This window comes from Salvelinus fontinalis, unplaced genomic scaffold, assembly GCF_029448725.1.
Source record: "Salvelinus fontinalis isolate EN_2023a unplaced genomic scaffold, ASM2944872v1 scaffold_0861, whole genome shotgun sequence".
In the NCBI taxonomy this organism is placed as follows: domain Eukaryota; kingdom Metazoa; phylum Chordata; class Actinopteri; order Salmoniformes; family Salmonidae; genus Salvelinus; species Salvelinus fontinalis.
In genome coordinates this window covers 4,266-22,225 of record NW_026601070.1, presented here as the reverse complement: position 1 = coordinate 22,225, position 17,960 = coordinate 4,266, and the positions used below count along the sequence as shown (strand labels likewise).

The 17,960-nt window shown below is 44.3% G+C and overlaps 1 protein-coding gene across 1 annotated transcript; it reads left to right on the top strand.

The window, feature by feature from the left end:
- Window positions 1-321: 321 nt before the first annotated feature.
- On the top strand, window positions 322-16,391 carry LOC129847476 (diacylglycerol O-acyltransferase 1-like). Its single transcript, XM_055915280.1, has 13 exons — window positions 322-1,494; window positions 1,930-2,015; window positions 3,507-3,559; window positions 3,805-3,910; window positions 7,815-7,943; window positions 12,211-12,285; window positions 13,925-14,028; window positions 14,656-14,694; window positions 14,818-14,859; window positions 14,966-15,010; window positions 15,183-15,295; window positions 15,466-15,531; window positions 15,743-16,391. The coding sequence occupies exons 2-13, from the start codon at window positions 1,991-1,993 to the stop codon at window positions 15,867-15,869; spliced, it is 924 nt and encodes a 307-aa protein (XP_055771255.1). The 5' UTR covers window positions 322-1,494; window positions 1,930-1,990; the 3' UTR covers window positions 15,870-16,391.
- The last annotated feature ends 1,569 nt before the right edge of the window (window positions 16,392-17,960 follow it).

Below are 17,960 nucleotides of genomic sequence, written 5' to 3'. Positions count from 1 at the left end.
TGTTACAGTCTAGTGCCCTTAAAGGGTTTACTGAGGTATAGTGTAATGTGTTACAGTCTACTGCCCTTAAAGGGTTTACTGAGGTAAAGTGTAATGTGTTACAGTCTACTGCCCTTAAAGGGTTTACTGAGGTATAGTGCAACATGTTACAGTCTACTGCCCTTAAAGGGTTTACTGAGGTATAGTGTAACATGTTACAGTCTACTGCCCTTAAAGGGTTTACTGAGGTAATGTGTGACGTGTTACAGTCTACTGCCCTTAAAGGGTTTACTGAGGTAATGTGTGACGTGTTACAGTCTACTGCCCTTAAAGGGTTTACTGAGGTATAGTGTAACATGTTACAGTCTACTGCCCTTAAAGGGTTTAAGAACCCTTAAGAACCCTATGAACAAAGTCCCCTTGATATGGAGTTCTCTTATGGAGTTTCCTCCGGTTCTCTTATGGAGTTTCCCCCAGTTCTCTTATGGAGATTCCTCCGGTTCTCTAATGGAGTTTCCTCCGGTTCTCTAATGGAGTTTCCTCCGGTTCTCTTATGGAGTTTCCTCCGGTTCTCTTATGGAGTTTCCCCCAGTTCTCTTATGGAGTTTCCTCCGGTTCTCTTATGGAGTTTCCTCCGGTTCTCTTATGGAATTTCCTCCGGTTCTCTTATGGAGTTTCTCCGGTTCTCTTATGGAGTTTCCTCCGGTTCTCTAATGGAGTTTCCTCCTGGAATATGGAGTTAGGTGCATCTACAGTGGAAAATAAATACTGCACCTTAGCACACATGCACTCACTCACACCTACACAGATATACTGTACACTCATCCACACACACCCTCATACATTCATGCTACACACAAATACAAATACTCAGCCCTGCCACTTCCACGCTGCCAGATCGTAGCCTCTGCTCAGTCAGTCTGCATTTCAAGCCGTTTGTTCCTGCATAGATCTTGTTATCCTATGTTGCCTGTTTTCCCCAGCCATACGCTGCTTTTCTCTCCACTCTCCGCTTTTCAATAAATACCTTGGTTACCTTCTTCATGTCTCCTCGTCTGAGTCTGCACTTGGCTTCACCTGCTCCACCCCGCTAAATACCTCACAATTTAAACACTTGTCCCCCACACTCTCCCCCAATCCCCCCTTCCCCAAAACATGTGTAAATATTGAACTATAAATTGTGCCTTCCTGTATTATTATGCTAAAAAATGTATTCTACTGAGACATTTACTTTGTTTGTATTCTTAACTGTTCTTATTTCTTATTGTTGCATTGTCGAAAAGGAACCTGCAAGTAAGCATTTCGTTGGACGATATATACCATGTGTATCACGTATATACGACTAATAAAACTTGAAACTACAGTGTAAAAGAGACACTGTAATTTAATCATATGATGAATGTATGCTTGTACCAAGTGAAACAAACGGTATTTTCAAGGATGCAATGAATTTACAAGCCCTCTTTTGTTGTAGGTCTTAAGCAATGCCCGTCTGTTCTTGGAAAACCTTTTAAAGTAAGTACAGATTGTTATGAGAAGTTTGCCGTAAGAGAAGAGGGGGAAAGGAGAGTGTAGTCTTATGGCTGTCATTTGACAGTTGGAAGTAAAGGCCCCGTTTTCAGAGACGTGCAAGGAGGGTACATTGTAATGTATTACTGTAAAGTAAGATAGGAGGTTCTGTGCCTGATTCACTCAAACACGCTGCATCACTTACACTCGCAGCATTCTGAAAACTGAAAGGCTGAAATGTTTCAAGTTAACTTTTAATGTCACATGAACAAGTACAGTGAAATGCCTTTCTTGAAAACTCTAATCCCAACAATGCAGTAATCAATAACAATGTAATACTAAAAATAACAGGGTAGAACAAAAACACAGGAGCTATAAAATAAGAATGTGGTTTGATTCAGCTGAGCTCTGAGTGTCTAACCACAGTGTGTGTTTGTCTAGGTATGGTATTCTAGTGGACCCAATACAAGTGGTTTCTCTATTCATAAAGGACCCCTACAACATGCCTGCAGCGTGCCTTGTTATCGGTACGTGGACTTTACTCTGCTCTAGCATGTCATTTAGGGTCCTTCTGGATATTCCCCCCTCACTCCCCCTACGCACTAGATCACTCTCCCAACAAACTATCACATCATTCCCCAAGACCCTACACACACGGTCACTCCCCCTACGCACTAGATCACTCTCCCAACAAACTATCACATCATTCCCCAAGACCCTACACACACGGTCACTCCCCCTACACACTAGATCACTCTCCCAACAAACTATCACATCATTCCCCAAGACCCTACACACACGGTCACTCCCCCTACACCCTAGATCTGTAGGCAGGTCATTACAGGCTGTCCTGCTGCAGCCGTCTCCTGAGGTCCATCCCCCTGGCCTATTTTATTGGCCTGCAGTACAGAGAGAAGGACTATGGGACAAGGGACTCCCTATACAGTACAGTACTGAGAGAAGGACTATGGGACAAGGGACTCCCTATACAGTACAGTACAGGGGCATAGCAGACAATGACGCCTTCAGAAGGCACTGGTTTTATATGCATTGCAGCATATTTATTTTATTAACACTTGTAGTCATTGACGCGTGATCCAGTGTCTGTTTTATTGGCTGTAGTATCAGTTAAGCTCAAGCACTTTTTCTGATTGTGAGCCAGGCACAGATAGTGCCAAGGCATTAGAGACAGACACCTACTGTATTTTATTCTGTGTTTTATTCAAGGTTGGTTTCCACAGAAGTTGGAAAGGCATTAGACACACACACCTACTGTATTTTATTCTCTGTTTTATTCAAGGTTGGTTTCCACAGAAGTTGCCAAGGCATTAGAGACAGACACCTACTGTATTTTATTCTGTGTTTTATTCAAGGTTGGTTTCCATAAAAGTCCACCTCAACCTATTCCATCAGGCCTTTGACATTTTGAATACTGTAGGCCTTTAGAATTGATTCTATGATGTATCCTTCAAAACACAGCAGAAAAACATTATTCCAAAGACCAGGTCACATGATATGGTATGGAGCGAGAGGCAGCCCTGCAGCTAGTTAGATAATCCCATGATTCAAAATAGTTGAGCCTTTCATTTCTTTCTGTGTGTGCATACAACCATGTTCGTGTGTGCATGCTCATGCATACGCATGTGTGTTTGTTTCCGTTCTCATGCGTGTGTGTGTGTGTTTTCTTAAGTGTGTGTTTCCTCTCCACTGCAGAGCTCCCCTGCCAGTCCTGCAGTAGGACAGTAACAGTGCAGTAGTAGCAGGTGGTCTATGCAACACATATGCTGTGTTTGTGCTGCCTCATTTGTCCCAGAAGCTGATGCTGTGACAGCAGGTTTATCTTAACAGGGCAGTGGTGGACCCCCCCTCCCCTCAGCACTGTAGGGAGGAACAACATAAGGTCTTATTTTATCATCGTATCATCTCCCTTGTATATGTTAACTCGCCATGCTTGTCGTGTGTTTGTTTGGTAACATTTATTTGATAACCGACATCATTTGTCTCGTCTTTCCTCCCAGTGTCCAACGTGTTTATAGTGGCAGCTTTGTACACAGAGCGAAGGCTCTCAGTGGTGAGTTTCATTCTGATGTACTTACCATTGTTGCTGTTATTGTTATAAAAAAAGTTTTGCCTGCGCTGCAGACGGCTATATCAGTCCGCTAATACAGAACTATTAAAGGCCCAGTGCACTACTTTTGTGATTTTTATTTAATGATTTAAAATATATAAATATATTGTGATTTCTCAGGGGGTGCTGCAGCCCCCTCACACCCCTGCTTCCCGCAGCCTTAACGTGCAGTTCTTCTGTCCCTCCAGGGCTGCTTCAGTGAACGTGTTGGGCTGCTGGTTCATTCCATTAACCTGTCAGTCACACTGTGCTTCCCGGTGGCTATCGTACTAATGGTGAAGTCCATGACTCCAGGTACTGCTGTATGTGTTCTCATCAGCCTACAGATGTAGGATCTTAATTTGATCGCCCTGTTGCAGGAGAACTTTCCGTTTTGCATCATCATCATCATGATGTGGCCGGTGACACGTTGCTTCTTGAAAGTCCAATATCTTGAAAACTTGACTGCTGACATGTTAAACATTTTGGGACTGTATCAACTGTGGATGAAGGAAACAAATAACAAAGGAGAGTTTCTGAGTGGAATTTTTCTTTAATTATAATCCACATAATCATTTACATTTCCTGTTGCTGAAGTATGTTTTCCCCTGCAGTAGCAAACTGGCTCAAATTAAGATCCTACATCTGTATAGCAAATCCTGCTTTTCAGAAAAAACAAAACTGTATCTGAATCTAGTGTGTCTATGTGTTTCTCTATTAGTTTAGTTAGTGTGTCTCTGTGTGTCTTCACTATTAGTTTAGTTAGTGTGTCTCTGTTTGTCTTCACTATTAGTTTAGTTAGTGTGTCTCTGTGTGTCTTCACTATTAGTTTAGTTAGTGTGTCTCTGTTTGTCTTCACTATTAGTTTAGTTAGTGTGTCTCTGTTTGTCTTCACTATTAGTTTAGTTAGTGTTTCTCTGTGTCTTCACTATTAGTTTAGTTAGTGTGTCTCTGTTTGTCTTCACTAATAGTTTAGTTAGTGTTTCTCTGTGTCTTCACTATTAGTTTAGTTAGTGTATCTCTGTGTGTCTTCACTATTAGTTTAGTTAGTGTGTCTCTGTTTGTCTTCACTATTAGTATAGTTAGTGTGTCGACATTTAAGTGTGTAATTGTGTCTGAATGAAATGACTTTAGTGTGGTATTCTATGATCTACCCCTGTAAGAGTTTATATTAATGGAATCAGTTGCATTACAGAAGTTACAGTAGTGTAGTATTATATTATCTAGTTGGTCGTTAATGTGTAGTTAATGTAGTATTATATTATCTAGTTGGTCGTTAATGTGTAGTTAATGTAGTATTATATTATCCAGTTGGTCATTAATGTGTAGTTAATGTAGTACAATATGATCTAGTTGGTCAATAATGTGTAGTTTATGAAGTATTATATTATCTAGTTGGTCAATAATGTGTAGTTTATGAAGTATTATATTATCTAGTTGGTCATTAATGTGTAGTTAATGAAGTATTATATTATCTAGTTGGTCATTAATGTGTAGTTAATGTAGTATTCTATTTTCCAGTTGGTCAATAATGTGTAGTTTATGTAGTATTATTTTATCTAGTTGGTCATTAATGTGTAGTTAATGTAGTATTATATTATTCAGTTGGTCATTAATGTGTAGTTAATGCAGTATTAAATTATCTATTTAGTCATTAATGTGTAGTTAGTGTAGTATTATATTATCCAAGTATATGTTTTTATATTAATGGAATCAGTTGGTCATTAATGTGTAGTTAATGTAGTAATATATTATCCAGTTGGTCATTAATGTGTAGTTAGTGTAGTAGTATATTATTAAAGTATGTGATTTTATATTAATGGACTCAGTTGGTCATTAATGTGTAGTTCATGTAGTATTATATTATCCAGTTGGTCATTAATGTTTAGTTAATGTAGTACTATATTATCCAGTTGGTCATTAATGTGTAGTTAATGTAGTATTATATTATCTAGTTGGTCATTAATGTGTAGTTCGTGTAGTATTATTTTATCCAGTTGGTCATTAATGTGTAGTTTATGTAGTATTATATTATCCAGTTGGTCATTAATGTGTATTTAGTGTAGTATTATATTATCCAAGTATGTGATTTTATATTAATGGAATCAGTTGGTCATTCATGTTTATTTTTATTTATTTATTTTACCGTTATTTTACCAGGTAAGTTGACTGAGAACACGTTCTCATTTGCAGCAACGACCTGGGGAATAGTTACAGGGGAGAGGAGGGGGATGAATGAGCCAATTGTAAAATGTGTAGTTCATGTAGTATTATATTATCCAAGTATATGATTTTATATTAATGGAATCAGTTGGTCATTAATGTGTAGTTAGTGTAGTATTATATTATCCAAGTATATGATTTTATATTAATGGAATCAGTTGGTCATTCATGTGTAGTTCATGTAGTATTATATTATCCAAGTGTGTGATTTTATCTGAATGGAATCAGTTGGGCAGTGTTTCATCAGTCCCAGTTGGCTCACAGGGAGAGGAAGTAAGGAGTGAGGTGGATATGAGGCCAGAAGAGGAGTGGCTGAGACACAGGTCAATGTCAGGTCAGCTCTGCCTGTCTTCATCAAGCTGGTTGCTAGCCAGCATGGCATCTGGTGACATACAACAGCTAACTGAGTCTCTCATGACTACACATGTCTCAGAACTTAGGAAACTGACCACAAACACAAGATGATATTAACTGTCTGTGATGTTGTTCTTTACCCACAGTTTCATATTTACAAATGTAGGATCTTAGTTTGTTCACCCTTTTGCTGGATAATTTTCCTTCAATAAAGGAAATGTATAACTTGTGTATTTCTGAAGTTTGTCATTTCCACTTTGGCATTTCAGACTTGATTTTCCCTTATGAAAAATGGATCAACCCCTACACAAATGTCCACATAATAATAATAATAATTTCCTTTTGCTGCAGGATTATTTTCCTACTGTAGCAAACTGGCTCAAATTAAGATCCTACATCTGTACAAGCATAAAGACAAAGGTGAAGCTACAGTCATGAGTTTTTAGTAATCATTCCTCTTAGAGGAGAATAGGAAGGTCTTGTGTCTTAGTGTCTTTAAGATCTTCATTTTACCTCTCACAAATCAGATGATATTTCCCTGGGCGTTGACTGCGTAGCTACAGTTTCCTTCCTTACCCAAAAGTCTTCCTTTCTCCTCATCTGCCGTCGCCACGGGAACGGACAAAGATGTACCATCTGTCTCTTGTACCTCATGCAGAGCTACTGTTTATACATCAAGGTCAGGGGAGAGGGCCACGGATGCTCCTCTTGGCGAGGGAGACAGTCTCTGTCTTTCTCTCTGTGCCCATGCCATCTACTAGGTAACCAGCACGGCCCATTTCCATGCAGCATATGTCCGCTGTTGATAAAGCAGTACTAGTCTGTTAGAATGACCTGGGGGCCTTGCCAGGTTTCCCTGGACCTCGGGCGGTAGCGCTGGTAGTTGGTTGAACGTGAGTGGACTTTGTGTTCCCAGTCGTTCATCTTGTGTGATAGACAAGGAGAGGATGGTGAGTGTTGTAACTCTTGACACATATGGATAGCCCTAGATAAGGACAGTAAGAGCCAGGTGGGCAGCATTCCTCAGCTTCTTGTTAGGGCCTGTTTGTTAGCTACACATCAAAGCCAACGTCTTCGCTAACTGGGAATCAGAGGGTTTCATTATTTTCTGTTCTACAGTGTGATATGCATGTTGAATACCTCAAGTTGACTGTACCATATTATAAACTGTGTGGTTCGAGCCCTGAATTCTGATTGGCTGACAGCCGTGGTATATCAGACCGTATACCACAGGTATGACACAACATTTATTTTTACTGCTCTAATTACGTTAGTAAACAGTTTATAATAGCAAGGCACCTCGGGGGATTGTGATATATGGCCAATATACCACGGCTAAAGGCTGTATCCAGGCACTCCACCTTGTGTTGTGCGTTAGCTGAGGTATATTGGTTCATATACCACACCACCTCGGGCCTTATTGCTTAAATATACTACTTAACGCACTGTGCTACTAAACATCAAGATCCTTTACAACCACCCACACCCACGTCATTCACTCCATTTGATGGATAATGTATTGTAATGTAATGTATTGTACTGTTGTGCATACAACACTTAATATGATTGACTGTGAATTCTAACGGCAAATATTGCATAACTATTGCTCATATTTAACATTGCACATTGTTCTTGTTCTCAGTGGGTGGAGCGTCTGCTCTGGGAGTGTACACCGTCCTCTTCCTGAAGCTCTACTCCTACAAAGATGTGAACAAGTGGTGTAGAGAGATGAGCCACGCTAAAGCCCGTAGCCTGGCCCGCTCCCTCTCATGTAAGTCCTCAGTCTCCACAGTCCTCTATGCCCCATGCTAAAGCCTGTAGCCTGGCCCGCTCCCTCTCATGTAAGTCCTCAGTCTCCACAGTCCTCTATGCCCCATGCTAAAGCCTGTAGCCTGGCCCGCTCCCTCTCATGTAAGTCCTCAGTCTCCACAGTCCTCTATGCCCCATGCTAAAGCCCGTAGCCTGGCCCGCTCCCTCTCATGTAAGTCCTCAGTCTCCACAGTCCTCTATGCCCATGCTAAAGCCCGTAGCCTGGCCCGCTCCCTCTCATGTAAGTCCTCAGTCTCCACAGTCCTCTATGCCCCATGCTAAAGCCTGTAGCCTGGCCCGCTCCCTCTCATGTAAGTCCTCAGTCTCCACAGTCCTCTATGCCCCATGCTAAAGCCCGTAGCCTGGCCCGCTCCCTCTCATGTAAGTCCTCAGTCTCCACAGTCCTCTATGCCCCATGCTAAAGCCCGTAGCCTGGCCCGCTCCCTCTCATGTAAGTCCTCAGTCTCCACAGTCCTCTATGCCCCATGCTAAAGCCCGTAGCCTGGCCCGCTCCCTGTCATGTAAGTCCTCAGTCTCCACAGTCCTCTATGCCCCATGCTAAAGCCCGTAGCCTGGCCCGCTCCCTGTCATGTAAGTCCTCAGTCTCCACAGTCCTCTATGCCCCATGCTAAAGCCCGTAGCCTGGCCCGCTCCCTCTCATGTAAGTCCTCAGTCTCCACAGTCCTCTATGCCCCATGCTAAAGCCTGTAGCCTGGCCCGCTCCCTCTCATGTAAGTCCTCAGTCTCCACAGTCCTCTATGCCCCATGCTAAAGCCCGTAGCCTGGCCCGCTCCCTCTCATGTAAGTCCTCAGTCTCCACAGTCCTCTATGCCCATGCTAAAGCCCGTAGCCTGGCCCGCTCCCTCTCATGTAAGTCCTCAGTCTCCACAGTCCTCTATGCCCCATGCTAAAGCCCGTAGCCTGGCCCGCTCCCTCTCATGTAAGTCCTCAGTCTCCACAGTCCTCTATGCCCCATGCTAAAGCCCGTAGCCTGGCCCGCTCCCTCTCATGTAAGTCCTCAGTCTCCACAGTCCTCTATGCCCCATGCTAAAGCCCGTAGCCTGGCCCGCTCCCTCTCATGTAAGTCCTCAGTCTCCACAGTCCTCTATGCCCCATGCTAAAGCCCGTAGCCTGGCCCGCTCCCTGTCATGTAAGTCCTCAGTCTCCACAGTCCTCTATGCCCCATGCTAAAGCCCGTAGCCTGGCCCGCTCCCTGTCATGTAAGTCCTCAGTCTCCACAGTCCTCTATGCCCCATGCTAAAGCCCGTAGCCTGGCCCGCTCCCTCTCATGTAAGTCCTCAGTCTCCACAGTCCTCTATGCCCCATGCTAAAGCCTGTAGCCTGGCCCGCTCCCTCTCATGTAAGTCCTCAGTCTCCACAGTCCTCTATGCCCCATGCTAAAGCCCGTAGCCTGGCCCGCTCCCTCTCATGTAAGTCCTCAGTCTCCACAGTCCTCTATGCCCATGCTAAAGCCCGTAGCCTGGCCCGCTCCCTCTCATGTAAGTCCTCAGTCTCCACAGTCCTCTATGCCCCATGCTAAAGCCTGTAGCCTGGCCCGCTCCCTCTCATGTAAGTCCTCAGTCTCCACAGTCCTCTATGCCCCATGCTAAAGCCTGTAGCCTGGCCCGCTCCCTCTCATGTAAGTCCTCAGTCTCCACAGTCCTCTATGCCCCATGCTAAAGCCTGTAGCCTGGCCCGCTCCCTCTCATGTAAGTCCTCAGTCTCTACAGTCCTCTATGCCCCATGATAAAGCCCGTAGCCTGGCCCGCTCCCTCTCATGTAAGTCCTCAGTCTCCACAGTCCTCTATGCCCCATGCTAAAGCCCGTAGCCTGTCCCGCTCCCTCTCATGTAAGTCCTCAGTCTCCACAGTCCTCTATGCCCCATGCTAAAGCCCGTAGCCTGGCCGCTCCCTCTCATGTAAGTCCTCAGTCTCCACAGTCCTCTATGCCCCATGCTAAAGCCCGTAGCCTGGCCCGCTCCCTCTCATGTAAGTCCTCAGTCTCCACAGTCCTCTATGCCCCATGCTAAAGCCCGTAGCCTGGCCCGCTCCCTCTCATGTAAGTCCTCAGTCTCCACAGTCCTCAATGCCCCATGCTAAAGCCCGTAGCCTGGCCCGCTCCCTCTCATGTAAGTCCTCAGTCTCCACAGTCCTCTATGCCCCATGCTAAAGCCCGTAGCCTGGCCCGCTCCCTCTCATGTAAGTCCTCAGTCTCCACAGTCCTCTATGCCCCATGCTAAAGCCTGTAGCCTGGCCCGCTCCCTGTCATGTAAGTCCTCAGTCTCTACAGTCCTCTATGCCCCATGCTAAAGCCCGTAGCCTGGCCCGCTTCCTCTCATGTAAGTCCTCAGTCTCCACAGTCCTCTATGCCCCATGCTAAAGCCCGTAGCCTGGCCCGCTCCCTCTCATGTAAGTCCTCAGTCTCCACAGTCCTCTATGCCCCATGCTAAAGCCCGTAGCCTGGCCCGCTCCCTCTCATGTAAGTCCTCAGTCTCCACAGTCCTCTATGCCCATGCTAAAGCCTGTAGCCTGGCCCGCTCCCTCTCATGTAAGTCCTCAGTCTCCACAGTCCTCTATGCCCCATGCTAAAGCCTGTAGCCTGGCCCGCTCCCTCTCATGTAAGTCCTCAGTCTCCACAGTCCTCTATGCCCCATGCTAAAGCCCGTAGCCTGGCCCGCTCCCTCTCATGTAAGTCCTCAGTCTCCACAGTCCTCTATGCCCCATGCTAAAGCCCGTAGCCTGGCCCGCTCCCTCTCATGTAAGTCCTCAGTCTCCACAGTCCTCTATGCCCCATGCTAAAGCCCGTAGCCTGGCCCGCTCCCTCTCATGTAAGTCTTCAGTCTCCACAGTCCTCTATGCCCCATGCTAAAGCCCGTAGCCTGGCCCGCTCCCTCTCATGTAAGTCCTCAGTCTCCACAGTCCTCTATGCCCCATGCTAAAGCCCGTAGCCTGGCCCGCTCCCTCTCATGTAAGTCCTCAGTCTCCACAGTCCTCTATGCCCCATGCTAAAGCCCGTAGCCTGGCCCGCTCCCTCTCATGTAAGTCCTCAGTCTCCACAGTCCTCTATGCCCCATGCTAAAGCCTGTAGCCTGGCCCGCTCCCTCTCATGTAAGTCCTCAGTCTCCACAGTCCTCTATGCTCCATGCTAAAGCCTGTAGCCTGGCCCGCTCCCTCTCATGTAAGTCCTCAGTCTCCACAGTCCTCTATGCCCCATGCTAAAGCCCGTAGCCTGGCCCGCTCCCTCTCATGTAAGTCCTCAGTCTCCACAGTCCTCTATGCCCCATGCTAAAGCCCGTAGCCTGGCCCGCTCCCTCTCATGTAAGTCCTCAGTCTCCACAGTCCTCTATGCCCCATGCTAAAAGCCCGTAGCCTGGCCCGCTCCCTCTCATGTAAGTCCTCAGTCTCCACAGTCCTCTATGCCCCCTACCAGCAACTGGCCAACAACAACACTGCTACTACTTTAATTACTTCAGATGTACTGCTTTTGCTATACTGCTCACGCTTTCTGGGCTTCACTGCTTCGGATTTTACTGATACGTCTGTTCTTGAAGTTTGTGCGCTGTGAGGGAGATTTTTCAAATACTTTATATTTGATTTAGTCTGCCTGGAGTGCCAGATGGGCGGAGTATGTACTTTTGGGACAATTCCTTTTTATCCATTGCGCCAGACAATCAAGTATTTGAAAAATAACTAATATTGTTATAACAGGTTTGATTTCAACCCTCGTCCTCTAAGCTCTTCTGTGACGACTCCCAGAGTTGCTTTGTCTAGAGAGTTTGTGTCACCTGGGTTCTACGTTGACCTTTGACTCCCAGAGTTGCTTTGTCTAGAGAGTTTGTCTCACCTGGGTTCTACGTTGACCTTTGACTCCCAGAGTTGCTTTGTCTAGAGAGTTGGTCTCACCTGGGTTCTACGTTGACCTTTGACTAGTAATAAAGGGCTTGATGAGATTTCTGACTCGCCTCCGCGGAAATGGCAACTGTGACCTAATTTTTCATAGGCGGCGATCCTGCATGTTTGTACATGTACCCTTAATGGAAACCGTTTTCCTGTTGTAAACATTAACACACACACACATAATACTACAATCCACATCGCTCCTTAACTGCTGCACTGCCACCTGCTGGTTGACTGTATACAAGAAGCTGTTCTCTAAGTAGAGTGATTGTGACTGTGAGAATCATACATGTTTAATTGCTGACTTAACATGGCTAGTACTCTCCTCTACAGGTTCCTCTCTACCACGGTCTAAGGGAAGTGGAGGGGACTATCAGGTCTCCTATCCTGGAAATCTCACCCTCAGAGGTCAGTAGAGGTTGGACATTCCATCCCAGGTAGACCAAGCCCTGGGTTCAAATACAATGTCAGGTGTTTCAATAACGTTTCAAAACAACTATTCAGATCACTTTTATTTGAAAAAAACAAGTAGTTGAATATTTGAATATATTTGGAGATACTCAAATACACTCCCATTCATTTAACCCATGTATTTGAAAATAGTATTTGAAATAAGTATTAGAAAATACTTTAAAATACAATTTGGTCGACTATTTGGTTTTTACAAATAACCATTAAAATATTTGTTTTAAGTACTTGTTTTCGGCTGTTTTTGAAATACTCAAATACACATAAACCATTTAAATAACAAATAGTCAAATGCATGTATTTGAACCCAGGTCCTGCTGTAGCAGACCCCACTTTTATCACTGCTGCCTCAACCTATCCTGCTGTAGCAGACCCCACTTTTATCACTGCTGCCTCAACCTATCCTGCTGTAGCAGACCCCACTTTTATCACTGCTGCCTCAACCTATCCTGCTGTAGCAGACCCCACTTTTATTACAGCTGCCTCAACCTATCCTGCTGTAGCAGACCCAACTCTTATCACTGCTGCCTCAACCTATCCTGCTGTAGCAGAACCCACTCTTATCACTGCTGCCTCAACCTATCCTGCTGTAGCAGACCCCACTCTTATCACTGCTGCCTCAACCTATCCTGCTGTAGCAGACCCCACTCTTATCACTGCTCCCTCAACCTATCCTGCTGTAGCAGACCCCACTCTTATCACTGCTGCCTCAACCTATCCTGCTGTAGCAGACCCCACTCTTATCACTGCTGCCTCAACCTATCCTGCTGTAGCAGACCCCACTCTTATCACTGCTGCCTCAACCTATCCTGCTGTAGCAGACCCCATTCTTATCACTGCTGCCTCAACCTATCCTGCTGTAGCAGACCCCACTCTTATCACTGCTGCCTCAACCTATCCTGCTGTAGCAGACCCCACTCTTATCACTGCTGCCTCAACCTATCCTGCTGTAGCAGACTCCACTCTTATCACTGCTGCCTCAACCTATCCTGCTGTAGCAGACCCCACTTTTATTACTGCTGCCTCAACCTATCCTGCTGTAGCAGACCCCACTCTTATCACTGCTGCCTCAACCTATCCTGCTGTAGCAGACCCCATTCTTATCACTGCTGCCTCAACCTATCCTGCTGTAGCAGACCCCACTCTTATCACTGCTCCCTCAACCTATCCTGCTGTAGCAGACCCAACTCTTATCACTGCTGCCTCAACCTATCCTGCTGTAGCAGACCCAACTCTTATCACTGCTGCCTCAACCTATCCTGCTGTAGCAGACCCCACTCTTATCACTGCTCCCTCAACCTATCCTGCTGTAGCAGACCCCACTCTTATCACTGCTCCCTCAACCTATCCTGCTGTAGCAGACCCCACTTTTATCACTGCTCCCTCAACCTATCCTGCTGTAGCAGACCCCACTCTTATCACTGCTGCCTCAACCTATCCTGCTGTAGCCTGCTACTGGAACTATATCAGACTATAATAATATTCTCTCTTTCTCTCTCTCTCTTTCTCTCTCTCCTGTCTGTCTCTTTCTAATCTCTCTCACTTCCCTCTTTCTTTCTAATCTCTTTTGTCTTTTTAGATTTGTATTATTTTGTTTTTGCACCAACCCTCTGCTATGAATTAAACTTCCCCCGGTCTCCACGGATTCGAATGAGCTTCCTGCTAAGGAGGCTTTTTGAAATGGTGAGTTCTGTCCCCAATCACCCTTTCTGCATTGGTTTGTTAATACGCTGCTTTATACTCTGTAAACTAGACTGAACAGTTGATGTTATCACGGCTTTGTCCTACTGGTTATTTCCCAATGTTATGCTATGGGTATAAAAGAAGATGTACAACTTCCTGTTTAGCCCCATGTGAAGGAGCACATTCTAGAAATACAGAAACATCAGATCTCTTCAATATGATCTGACACAGTCATCTACAGCAAACAGATAGAATTGTGAATTGTGAATTTCTCTGAACCTCCATTAGAAGATTAGCTTGGTTTATTGGTCTACTGTGGAGATGTGCACTCTGGTCCCAAGACTTATCCAAAGCTAAAAGGCAGACAGCGTTTTTCCTGCACACACACACACACACACACACACACACACACACACACACACACACACACACACACACACACACACACACACACACACACACACACACACACACACACACACACTCACACACACAAACATACGCACACGCGCAGACACACACACACACACACAACACACACGCACACGCACACACACACACACTCAAGTATTGCTCTTTTGTTGGATTTAGAGGAGAAATGCTAAGTAACAAATCATCTCTTCCCAGCTGTTCTTCACCCAGTTATTGGTGGCATTAACACAGCAGGTAGGTTTTCTACTGACATTGACTTATGTATAGTGACTACATGTATTTATTGAGAATAAGCACCTCATTTTATTTATGATTTGTGCTGTTTATTCACCTCATCGGTCTCTTATTCTCCTCCAGTGGATGATACCCATTATTCAGAGTTCTATGAAGCCATTGGAGGTAAAATAGGATTACTGGTACATTTATGATTTACATTTAAAGCATTTTTTGACTATTTTTCTCTATCAATACAATCTGTCTTTCTTCATTGATCCTGATTCTGTAGGATATGGACCTCCCTATGATGATGGAGCGTCTACTCAGACTAGCCGTAAGTACACAAGAGAACACAGGGGTAATGCGGTCATGGTAACATGGTTCATAGTACCCTTGGGCCTTGAGAGATATGACATATACATTGTATTGGGCCGTTCCGTTGTTCTATTGTTGTTTTATGTTGTCCTGGATACAGTATTATTCCCCTGTCTTCTCTCTCCCATCAGGTGCCCAATCATCTTCTCTGGTTGATATTCTTCTACTGGTTCTTCCACTCGTCCTTGAACTTTATTGCTGAGCTCCTGCAATTTGGAGACCGGGAGTTTTACAGAGACTGGTGGTAGGGGAAATGAATACGGTCTATTTTGTTACATTACGTTGTTTATTGCCAGTATGTTACTAAGAGGGAGAAGAGATCATTTGAGATGTGCACAAGTAAAATATCAATAGCATGTCCCACTGTAAAATACATCACTTCACATGACTAGGAGACTTTCCCCTTTCTTGCAGGAACTCTGAGACCATCACATACTTTTGGCAAAACTGGAATATTCCAGTACACAAGTGGTGCCTTCGGTGAGTAGATGCAATGTATTCTATACATAGTATACTGTATGTAACATTGAGATGCTATAAATGATTCAATGGTACGGAATCAGTGGAATGGAGGTTGATACTGAGCAGAAATGTATTGAGGATGTATTGGGGATTTGTGAGCTGGTTTGAAGCTGCCGTGAGGTGTTTGATGATACGCGTCCTCCCGTGTTGCTCCCTCTCTCTCCCAAAGCCACTTCTACAAGCCCCTGCTGAAGAGTGGAGTCAGTAAGTGGCTCGGCCAATCAGCAGTGTTCCTGGCTTCAGCCTTTTTTCATGAGGTGAGGTGCTCTGCTCCTAGCTGGGTGAAACCAGACTGACCGCTGTGCTCATCGTTACTATTCCTAGTGAAGTGAAACAGAATGTTAGCTTCATCAGGCTGGTGTTTAACGAGGATACTCTGCTGCTACAACAGCTCATATCGTCACTGTCTGACCAAAACATACATTCGCCAAAACAGCAACTTTTCAAAGAGAAAAAATAAGAAGAAAACTGTTTTCCATCAACGAATATAGAATTATGACAATTTACAAGCTATTTTGAATACATGTTCTTGGTTCTAAAGACATGAAATGTTCAGAGTACATTGAGGTTAGATACCACTTTCAATAAATGTAAAACAATTTAAATTGGCAAAAATGTAGTTCCAAGGTTTTCATCAGACAATGACTATATACAGTATTTATACCATTTGTGAAGAAATCCTGCATTTTATCAGACTACAGTTTCATAATTGCTGAGATTGCTAGTCAGATTAGACTTTAAAGGCCACATATATAGTTATTGTATGACAGTACAGTTGCTATACTACACAGTGGCTATACTACACAGTGGCTATACTGCACAGTGGCTATACTGTACAGTGGCAATACTACACAGTGGCTATAATACACAGTGGCTATACTACACAGTGGCTATACTGCACAGTGGCTATAATACACAGTGGCTATAATACACAGTGGCTATACTACACAGTGGCTATACTACACAGTGGCTATAATACACAGTGGCTATACTACACAGTGACTATACTACACAGTGGCTATACTGTACAGTGGCTATAATACACAGTGGCTATACTGTACAGTGGCTATAATACACAGTGGCTATACTACACAGTGGCTATACTGTACAGTGGCTATACTACACAGTGGCTATACTGTACAGTGGCTATAATACACAGTGGCTATACTGTACAGTGGCTATAATACACAGTGGCTATACTACACAGTGGCTATACTACACAGTGGCTATACTGCACAGTGGCTATAATACACAGTGGCTATACTACACAGTGGCTATACTGTACAGTGGCTATAATACACAGTGGCTATACTGTACAGTGGCTATAATACACTGTGACTATACTACACAGTGGCTATACTACACAGTGACTATACTACACAGTGGCTATACTGTACAGTGGCTATAATACACAGTGGCTATAATACACAGTGGCTATAATACACAGTGGCTATACTACACAGTGGCTATACTACACAGTGGCTATAATACACAGTGGCAATACTACACAGTGGCTATACTACACAGTGGCTATACTGTACAGTGGCTATACTACACAGTGGCTATACTGTACAGTGGCTATAATACACAGTGGCTATACTGTACAGTGGCTATAATACACAGTGGCTATAATACACAGTGGCTATACTACACAGTGGCTATAATACACAGTGGCTATACTGCACAGTGGCTATACTACACAGTGGCTATACTGCACAGTGGCTATAATACACAGTGGCTATACTGTACAGTGGCTATAATACACAGTGACTATACTACACAGTGGCTATACTGCACAGTGGCTATAGTACACAGTGGCTATACTGTACAGTGGCTATAAAACACAGTGGCTATACTGTACAGTGGCTATAATACACAGTGGCTATACTACACAGTGGCTATAATACACAGTGACTATACTACACAGTGGCTATACTACACAGTGGCTATACTACACAGTGGCTATACTGCACAGTGGCTATAGTACACAGTGGTTATACTACACAGTGGCTATACTACACAGTGGCTATACTACACAGTGGCTATACTGCACAGTGGCTATAGTACACAGTGGCTATACTACACAGTGGCTATAGTACACAGTGGCTATACTACACAGTGGCTATAGTACACAGTGGCTATACTACACAGTGGCTATACTACACAGTGGCTATACTACACAGTGGCTATAATACACAGTGGCTATAATACACAGTGGCTATACTACACAGTGGCTATACTATACAGTGACTATAATACACAGTGGCTATACTACACAGTGGCTATAATACACAGTGGCTATAATACACAGTGGCTATACTACACAGTGGCTATACTACACAGTGGCTATACTACACAGTGGCTATACTACACAGTGGCTATACTGC

Excerpts from the sequence above, each read along its gene's own strand:
- LOC129847476 (XM_055915280.1), top strand. The coding sequence starts at position 1,991 with ATGCCTGCAGCGTGCCTTGTTATCG. Across the intron at positions 2,016-3,506 it reads TGCAGCGTGCCTTGTTATCG|TGTCCAACGTGTTTATAGTG; the intron begins GTACGTGGACTT and ends CTTTCCTCCCAG. Across the intron at positions 15,532-15,742 it reads GTACACAAGTGGTGCCTTCG|CCACTTCTACAAGCCCCTGC; the intron begins GTGAGTAGATGC and ends TCTCTCCCAAAG.